The 9889-nt window shown below is 44.4% G+C and overlaps 1 protein-coding gene across 2 annotated transcripts; it reads left to right on the forward strand.

Moving 5' to 3' along the window:
* The first annotated feature begins 1089 nt into the window (after positions 1-1089).
* LOC134435237 (heterogeneous nuclear ribonucleoprotein Q-like) lies at positions 1090-9727 on the forward strand. 2 transcript variants are annotated; one of them, XM_063184109.1, is made up of 11 exons: positions 1090-2945; positions 3643-3761; positions 4112-4219; positions 4379-4492; positions 4747-4923; positions 5065-5200; positions 5415-5620; positions 5759-5908; positions 6011-6132; positions 6701-7088; positions 8082-9727. In XM_063184109.1, the coding sequence occupies exons 1-11, from the start codon at positions 2798-2800 to the stop codon at positions 8118-8120; spliced, it is 1707 nt and encodes a 568-aa protein (XP_063040179.1). In that variant the 5' UTR covers positions 1090-2797; the 3' UTR covers positions 8121-9727. The 2 variants fall into 2 exon arrangements, with proteins under 2 accessions (XP_063040179.1, XP_063040180.1); XM_063184110.1 differs by having other exon boundaries at positions 8085-9727.
* The last annotated feature ends 162 nt before the right edge of the window (positions 9728-9889 follow it).

Consider the following 9889-nt stretch of genomic DNA (forward strand, 5'->3'; position numbering starts at 1 on the left):
GAGGGCAAGGCATCTGCCACCACTGATGCAAAGCTAGTGCGTGACAGGTTGCCAAAGGCACCAAGAACTGCCAGCCAGCAAACTGGTGCTGTGGGAACCATCACGAGGGTCCCGGTTAAGAGGACGTCCCACAGTAACATATGTGGACATAGGCTACTCAAGAAAGACGAGGGAGATCAGAGTACCAGCGAACTGAAAAGATGTATGGAGAATCGGGATGACTAGAAGCAACGATGGAAGGCTCGTCTGAGGACGACCTAGAGAGAGAGCGTTGGGCCATCGGACCGGCCCTTTAGCTCAGCGTGCTCGTGTGCCTCCCATCGCCGAACAGATGTAGTTGACGAGGCGACAGGTTTGCCTCCCCAAGGGGGACAAACTGTGCAGGAACATCCCCGTCACACTCGGTCCATCTGCAGTCGTGTTGATCCTGTGATAGTTTGACACCATGTGACAAGTCACCTTGTTGCCGAAACATGACTGAAATTTGTCGGACAACCATCATGCAACATTTTCATCCAAAAATGCATTGCTCTCTGCATGTGCATGTGGACGTTGCAGCAGATCGAATAAGCCTAATGTCTCTGAGAGAGGGGCCTCTGTGGGCCACAACATTTGCAACCCACAACAATTATAGTAACTTGGGAAAGTACAGCAGACTGCTATATTCTGTATACTTGGCCTATCAAGGGACGTCCAATATCAACGCTGCAAACTAACATCAAGAGTTGAATACTGTGTGAAGTTTGGAACAGAAGCAGAACTATCAGCTGAACGTCTGCTGATTGTTTTGGGTTATTAGTCTACTAGACCTATACATTTTCATAGACCCAACAGCTGTTTATTTAAGATGTGTTCAGCTTCTTCTTTGTATTACATTAGTGTTGTCCTTTAGTGTCTTTTCCTTTTGTTGTTGTAGGCCTACCTCTTTTAGACCAAGCTGCTGAGGACTGAAGTTATATGCACTGCAGACACACTTGATGTGTTTTGATACAATGATTCCTCCTAGTGGTATATTTTGTAATCGCTCTTGATTTGTTACAAAGCTGAAAAAGCTACTCCATGCATACGTGTTTGAGAAACCCCGTAGATGGGAAAACTCGCGGCGTGAATGTAGCCGCCATTTTACATCCTCCAGAGTGAAAGAGTGGAGCCGGAGCAGCGGCGGGGATTTCGACTCTTTTTTTCTCTATTCCCTCCCTTTCAGTACAACACTGTGGTCTATTATCAGGTATGATAAAAAAACGTACGCATTGGTCACACGAACTGTTTTGTAGTTATCGTCAAGTCCAGGATATGTTGTGTTTTCAAACAAAGTGGGAACTGGTTGGGACCTTTCTCCAGACCGGCTTTTTGAAAATGGACTCCCCTATGTGGCGGCACGTTGGCAAACTCGTTCACAGTCGAAGCGACTAACTATTTCCCGTAGGTGTATAAAGTAATCACGAACGAGGGTGTTGAATTTGGGAGACGCACTAAAGGTTGGGAATTGTTTTCAGCAGAAGGTCATGTGGCCACTGGAAACTAGGATAAGTAAGCTAGTGTTAGCAAGCTAGCAATGCAGTTTTCTTACATTTGCTAGCTGGCTAACAACATCAGCTTGCAAACTTCATAAAGTTGTCCGGCATTTCAATGGCGAGTTGTCTGGGGTGGTGTGTGTAATGTAGAGTCATGATATTGACGCCACGGTGCACAAGGTTGTCTTGAGATGGCTTGTTTTTCTACCAGACACCGCCTACTAAGTAGTATTGCACACGTAGTTAGCTCGCTATGTGGGTTCATTGCCTGCCCAAGTTACTGTAGCTAGCTTGGTGAGTGTTCAATTTTGCTAGCGTTTGCGTGTAGTGCAGCTAACCGTTTAGGTGTCCAGTCAGTTTGTGCAGCTTGTAGATGCTAAGGTTAGCGGAGGCTCTCGCATGGTTTGTGGTTGCACTCGCCCTAGAGAAGGGGAGTACCAGCAGAATGCCCAAACACTTTCTGTGACTAAGTTGATGTGATGCAAGGGGTGCAGCTTGATGGAAATACAAAAGCAGTCCGTGCAATTTAGCCAACTAATTGGATTAAGCTACCAATTTGCTCTGCAATCAACATAGTCGTGTTTGCACAAGCATACCCAATGTACTGAGTACACAAAGTAGCCAACCCCTCCCAATGTGCACTTAACGGAATCTATGCATTGATCTTAGAATTTGACAAGCTAACAACTTGGAATGCTAACATTACCGTACATTGTGGCGCGGCACATGCTCGCTAGCAAAGTAACATCACCGGAAACTGTGCTAAAGGAACACGTGTATTAGCAGCCAGGGAGTGCTACAGCCCTTACCTTACCCCGTCAATTTCTCCCGGTGCAAGCGTCATTTGCAGGCAGACATCAGGTACTTGAGCGTGCATCTCCAGCTTGTTTGAAATGTATTTGGCGCGTGCTGAAAGTGTTCTTGCGTGATATTGTTAGCGGACTTGAGTGTTGTGTTTTGATGGAATATGTGAGTCACTTTCTAGGAGACACGCTTTCATTGTAAGCTCAAGAACATGTTAAGCAATCGGAGTTGAAGGGGGACGTGTCATGTTTGCTTTATAACTTGATCCATAAATGTTCTGTCAAGCCATATGTTTTGCAAGGTGCAGGTAGAGACACCAGTAACTTGTAATGTGGGTGTGCCATCCCCAGCATCAGTGTATAAAACGCTGGTCAATGGATACTCTCTACACTTCCCAGCATGGATTCAATTACAGAGCACCTCACCTTTGTCCAGTTTTGGATTAATTTGGCTGATTGCATCTGTGCAGATCTGGAGACATGGCCACAGAGCATATAAATGGCAACGGTACTGAAGAACCAATGGAGACCACTGCTGCAGTTACCCATTCAGAGCACTTCCAGACTTTATTAGACGCTGGTTTACCAAAAAAAGTTGCTGAAAAACTAGACGAAATTTACATAGCAGGTAAGGCCCACCAAAACATCCAGCTTCAACCACATACATTTCGCATTTTGTTGTTTCTAATTGCATGTTATTCCCAGAATACGATCTTGGATTAATGGAATATTTTTCTTGACTTTCAAGCAACTTTTTGTGGTTTCCTACCAAAATGGGTACTGCAGTGTTAAAATTGAAAAAACAACAAAATTGAAGGTCTTGAAAGTGCACAGTCATGTGAAGCCATGGGGATTACACATTTGAAACATATCCGGTTTGTTGTCAAAATATAAGGCAAAACGGCTCCTTCATATGATGTCAATGGATTAACTGAGAACTGGACGAAGATGGCCCTTTCATTTTGCCTTATGCACATGTGCTGACTTTTCTAAACACATAATGCATGCAGCTGTTTGTGGAACAGGTGAAGGACAAGTTGCGGAAAAATGAATTGAGCGAACTGTCAATGTAAATCCACCTTTTTTACACATGTACGTTAGCTATGCAGAGTGCCATGGAGCGTTCCTCAGTACGTCAAGCATGTCGTGCCCACCTGATTTTCACCTGGTGGGTGTGTCTCAGATCATGAGCGAGGGAGAGAGAGAGACACATGGCATGGTTTTCAGGTTGAACAGGTTATGATATAGATATAGGAAACCAGATTGGTTCAACTGTTGTAAAATTAGCTTCTTTTTTTGTATTTCTATTTCTATCTATTCTTCAGGGTTGGTATCACACAGTGATCTAGATGACCGTGCAATCGAAGCCTTGAAGGAATTCAACGAGGAGGGTGCCCTGCAAGTACTACTACAGTTTAAGGATAGCGATCTCTCACATGTTCAGGTAGTGCACATACTTGATTTTAACTACTCATATGTGCTACTTCCTTGGTATTTATTTATGAAAATGTGACCTGATGGTGCAAGATGACTTTCCCTTAAAAGGTGACGGAGCCTTAAGCTGAGTCATTCTAGACAGTAACCGTTTTGAGATTCAGACCTTCCCAAGTCGTCAAATTGATGCCAGACACATGCTTTTGTCGTGTTCTTTTTCATTGCAAGTATTGATGAGAAGGACAATCCGTTGTGTTATCATTTACAGCATGCGATATGCATTGACTGACGTACACTGTGAGCCTCTGCCTGCATTCTTGTCTACATCCAGTAATGCGTATACCTCTGTCACCTGAACAGAACAAAAGTGCCTTTCTGTGTGGAGTGATGAAGACATACAGACAGAGGGAGAAGCAGGGGACCAAAGTGTCAGAATCCAGTAAAGGACCAGATGAAACTAAAATTAAAGTAAGCTTGCTGGTGGCCGTTGCACATGCTCATAATTAGTCTTGAACCCTATATTTGCCTCCTGTTTGGTTGTCAGTGGGAGTATTGAGTGCACATTACAACTAACTAAACAAACAGACCAATATAGTATGAATCTTAATGATGTTGTTCGGCCCTCAGGCTCTTCTTGAGAGGACTGGTTACACACTTGATGTGACGACGGGTCAGAGGAAGTATGGCGGCCCACCTCCAGAGTCTACCCACACAGGAGCGCAGCCGACTGTCGGCACGGAGGTGAGCAACAGCTGTGTGTGTGTGAGAGGGCGCTGCACGCTCTCGCTGCCGAACAAACGTTGCGTGTCTTGTTTAGATTAATTCCATGCTAGCCTGGAGTTACTGCTGTTACTGATGCTCTGATTTTCAAAGATCTGAAGGACTGTCCCTTTTGAAATGGGGTTTATTTTTGCGTTTGTGGCACATCGATGAGGGGAAAAACACTGAATTACTGTGTGGACGTTAACGTTTGTCCCCTGCCTTTTTATTGCCAGATATTTGTGGGCAAAATCCCCAGGGATCTCTTTGAGGACGAGCTGGTCCCCCTGTTTGAGAAGGCTGGACCCATCTGGGACCTGCGTCTGATGATGGACCCACTGAGTGGCCTGAACAGAGGCTATGCCTTTGTCACCTTCTGCACTAAAGAGGCTGCACAGGCAGCTGTCAAACTGGTGAGGCTTTACCCTGTTGTGTGCATGCAGTAGCTGACAACTGTTGGTTGCCCAGTCTACAATGCAGGTTGTTTTTTTGAATAAAAGATCACAGGGCAGTGTTTTGATGACGGGCTGTTTGCTGTCTTTGATACTTCACAGTGTAACAACAGTGAAATCCGACCTGGCAAACACATCGGCGTGTGCATCTCGGTAGCCAATAACAGGCTGTTTGTCGGCTCGATCCCGAAGAGCAAAACAAAAGATCAGATTGTGGAGGAGTTCGCGAAAGTCACCGGTAAGCTATCGCATGTTTAGTACACACACACTCCAGTTAGTTGCATTTTGTTCTTAGGAACTGTGAAAAATAAAATGTTCTGTGCTAGTACTGAATAATGTGGGTGTTGTTATTTTTAATTGTGAAGATGTGAGTGCCAGGGTTTGTCTTTGGAAGTGTTGCTTTGCTTATCGATTAACCACCTTATTCTTCCCCTTCTGTCTCCTCTCCAAAGAGGGTCTTAACGACGTCATCCTGTACCACCAGCCAGATGACAAGAAGAAGAACAGGGGCTTCTGCTTCCTGGAGTACGAAGACCACAAGACTGCCGCCCAGGCGCGCCGCAGGCTGATGAGCGGCAAAGTCAAGGTCTGGGGCAACGTGGTGACCGTGGAGTGGGCCGACCCCATTGAGGACCCTGACCCAGAGGTCATGGCCAAGGTGAGAAGTTCAGTAGGTCATGGAGGACATGCCCATGAGGGCTGACCTCAGTCACTAGGCACCAGTCAGCAGCATAGATGTGATTTCAGCAGAATGCTTCTGGTGTCTGATTTCTCTCGTTTCCCTTTGTTTTCTTAGGTGAAGGTTTTATTCGTGCGAAACCTTGCAAGTACTGTAACAGAAGATATACTTGAAAAGACGTTCAGCCAGTTTGGTAAACTGGAACGGGTGAAGAAGCTGAAAGACTACGCCTTCATCCACTTCGAGGACAGAGAAGGAGCTGTCAAGGTGCTTCTTATTTCCTTTTGGAACTTTGATTGCTGTCTGTTATGGGAAATCTGGTGTTTGTAACACTTTTTGTTTTTTTTGGCTCTTCTGTATTGTTTACAGGCGCTGTCTGAAATGAATGGCAAGGAGCTGGAGGGAGAACCAATCGAAATAGTTTTCGCCAAGCCCCCAGACCAGAAGAGGAAAGAGCGCAAGGCTCAGAGACAGGCAGCAAAGACACAGATGTAAGCGATACTGTACCATTTTTGGAAATAAGCTCATATTACCCCTCCCTTTAGTTAAATGATTGAGTTATACCTTTCTCTTGGAAGTAAAATCTGCTCTGCGGTTGTCTGCGAAGCTCTGCAGAGGGTTACTTTTTTTTTAGTTGCGCGCAGTGTGTCTGACGGGGGCAAAATATCCGCGAGGCATTTGCGATGTGTTGCAGACATTTTGGCTTAAAGGTGCACTGCGTAATATTGCCCATTCACAAGTGTTACCTTTTTGACAGAATTGCACTTGTCATACATGAAAAGGGGATCTTCCCCATGGTCCGCTATTTTAAATGTCAAGAAATAGCCATTTTTAGTTGCAAAAATTGCTGTACATTGGTCGTACTAGTAAATATTGGTTCATTACCTAGTAAATGTTCATGAAAATATATTTGGCAATTAGCAGCACATTTTCAATGAGCAGGGTAGTGGCAATACCTACTCTGGCCACATCCTACACAGTGCACCTTTGAGTGTAATGTATGTATGAATGCAAGATTTTCTTGTAAAAACAAGTGTCATGGTATTTTGTCGTCCGCAGGTATGACGAGTATTATTACTACGCCCCACCGCACATGCCTCCGCCGACGAGAGGCCGAGGACGTGGAGGCGGTGCCCGAGGCGGCTACTCCTACCCTCACGACTACTACGGCTATGAAGATTATTACAATTACTACGGCTATGACTATCATAACTACCGTGGGGGCTACGAGGACCCCTACTACGGCTACGACGACTTCCAGGCCACAGGGCGGGGCAGAGGAGGAGGAGGCCGAGGCGCCCGCGGGCCCTCCATGTCCCGGGGCAGGGGGGGAGCCAGCGCCACGCCCAGGGGACGGGGAGGCCTGTCTCAGCGCGGAGGAGGAGGTCCTGGGACCAGTAGGGGCTCGCGCGGCTCCAGGGGCGGCAACCAGCAGAGAGGCCGTGTGGTAGGTGATGGTGGACTCTGGGGTGGGGAGGGCTCATGGGCGTCGTGGCCCGGCAAGGTCTCTGCGCTGACGGCAGACTCTTATCACTCTGACTGGGCGAGGTTTTGGTACTAGCGAAAGGTCCCCGGCTGACATTGTATCTTTTTTTTTTTTTTTGGTCTTTCTCTATTTGGGATAACTGGAGGCTCAGACTGGGAGGTTTATTAGCAACTGTAGAGTGTTTTTATACATTCTGACTTATTTGCTGTCCAAAAAATGGCAAGATGTCACATTTTTTTGGGGGGGGGGGGGGGGGAATTCGACAGCAGAATCCTGAGCTCTCTCTGAAAAGATGATTGTTACCATTGAAGATGGGCAGATATGTGGAGTGGCTCTAAGATGGGACATGTCAACCATAGGATAAATTTCATTTTCTTATCAATTTCATCATTCTTTTGATTTTTGCGCCTTCTGTGCGTTGGCTACACATATAACAGCTATAGTTCAGTCTACTGAGAAATGTTCTACTACTGATTTGAAACTTTTTTTATTCTGGCGATTTTTCCCGTTTTTGCATACTTGTCGAAGGCACCGTGTGGAAGGAATGGACCAAAGGTTTGCTTTTGCTACTTGGTAGCATGCTGTCACATTATATCCCATCGTTCATTCCCCCACCTTAATTATCACTCGGTCACTTGAGTTGTGCGTCACAGGTGCTTCTTTTAGGAATGTCATGTCCATGGGTGTTTGCCACATGCATGTGATTTAAAAAAAAAAAAAGTGGCCATATATGTACATAGTTGCCAAGACTGTTCATGCCTGCTCATGAGTTCTCTCCTTTGCTATTCCCTTCATGTTATCTCTGAATGTGTGGTCTGTGTATATCATGTCATGCTGGCATTCCATTTATTCAGCATTACGTGTTCATTCACTTATACTTCGTCTCTGCGTGTGTGTGGTAAGCACTGAAACTATGGTGGAAGCTAACTCCTAACTCCTTGTGTGTCTCCTCAGCAGGGAAAAGGGGTGGAAGCTGGTCCTGACCAGTTATGAAGACTGACTTGTTACATGGGGTTACACCGGAAGCTGCCAGTGATATGATGGTAAGGTCAACGCAATGGTCCAATGATTTTCCAGCCTTACAGAAGCATATCTCCCATACTGCCACCCTAAGAATCAACGGAAAAAATCAGAAAGCTTCGTGCTTGGACTTACTGTTGTCAATGATGGAAGCCTTGCATTTTTAAAAGAAAAGAAAACAAAAAAATATGATATAAACATGCCACCCTCTGTCAAATGCCCCAAGACCACCCCCCTGTCCCTGCCCCTGCCCCGCCCCCAAAGCCCCAAAGGATGCCATTTCAAATCATTGAAGTTCAGTCATCCTAAAGGATGCTGAAATGTCAAATGAATTTTGCACTTTTTGTTTTTAAAGTTTTTAAGTTTGAAGTGGCTCAAAGGAGCTTGATGCTATTGTATATTTTTGTGCTAATTGCAATTTTATTGTCAGAAATATCCATGTTTAATCAAAATTGATATTGAATTTTAAGAAAATTAAGTAATTAAAAAAAGAAACTGCAGGTTTTTGGTGTAACCATCTTGCATGGATAAGTCAGGCATTCCAGGAAAGTGGTTCTTTTCAGAACTTGTCTTTAAAGGGTTGGTGTACTACCTCAGTACAGAGGAATCAACTACCCTGCCTGTACTGTATATAGGGAAACTTATATAGATGAAAGCAAGGCTTGTTTACCATTATAAATATGCACAAAGGCGGCAGCTAGGAAGATGTACTTAATGTAATATAGTCCTCTAGCTGCCGCTCTGACACTGCAAACAGTCTAACTGGGCATGCAAAATCTCATCAGATGAGCATAAACAAGCCTTGCTTTCATCGTATTTTTTAACTGAATTAGCTGCCTTGCTTATTCAGCTGTAGTTACTGGTGTATGATTGTAAAATAGTTTGGATTAAGATGTTACTTTTTTTTGTAATGGCTCGCAAAACATCACAGAGGCACCTCAGTGCTTTTGAGAAAAGCCCTGCAGTGTCCCTTTTCTTCCTTCAGCCTGACAGGTTTTTACTTTTTTTTTTTTTTTGGTTTTTATTTTTTACGTTATCATCCATAGCAGTGGAACATTGTGACGGTCACAGTTTAAAGAAAAGAAAAAAAAGAAAACAAACAATTATGTCCAGCACCATGGAATCGTCCCATCTTGTCTTGAGGTTTTAGAAAAACAACAAAAAAATCTTAATCATGAACAACTGGTAATTACACTCCCGCTCTTCAGCCGACTGTGCTTTTGGCCTCTTTTTGGCTGAAATAAGGCTTGTGTCTTAGTCCGTCAGGGAATAATACACAGGTGCAGTTCAGTTGACTGGCATCGTATGGGGTCATTCAACGGAAAAAGGGATGCTGCAGCTATGGTTTCTATTCCATGTTTAGCCAAAAAGGAAGACTGAACCATACACCCGGTTTTGTACACAGGTATTAACTCCCTGTCAATAAAGCTGTATCCATACAACCTTTTGAAAAAGATGTTAGCAGTTTTAAACTATTGTTGGTGGCCAACAACGTTTTTGCATTCCTGCAAATAAATGTTTTATACTGTACAATGAGGTTGAGTGTAACTTATTTTTGTAATAAAGTTGTTTGATTTTTATCTGTGTCCCTAAACTGTTTACTCTGGTAGACATTTAACAGTTTGTGTATTCCTTGTTAAGTGAAATATGCAAAGTAACGACGACCATAGATTGTGAAGATACTGTCAAGTCACGTGTAAGGGGGAAATGCATTTTCACATGGTATCCATCCCTTTCGTTTA

The sequence above is a fragment of the Engraulis encrasicolus genome, chromosome 19 (assembly GCF_034702125.1).
Source record: "Engraulis encrasicolus isolate BLACKSEA-1 chromosome 19, IST_EnEncr_1.0, whole genome shotgun sequence".
NCBI lineage: Eukaryota > Metazoa > Chordata > Actinopteri > Clupeiformes > Engraulidae > Engraulis > Engraulis encrasicolus.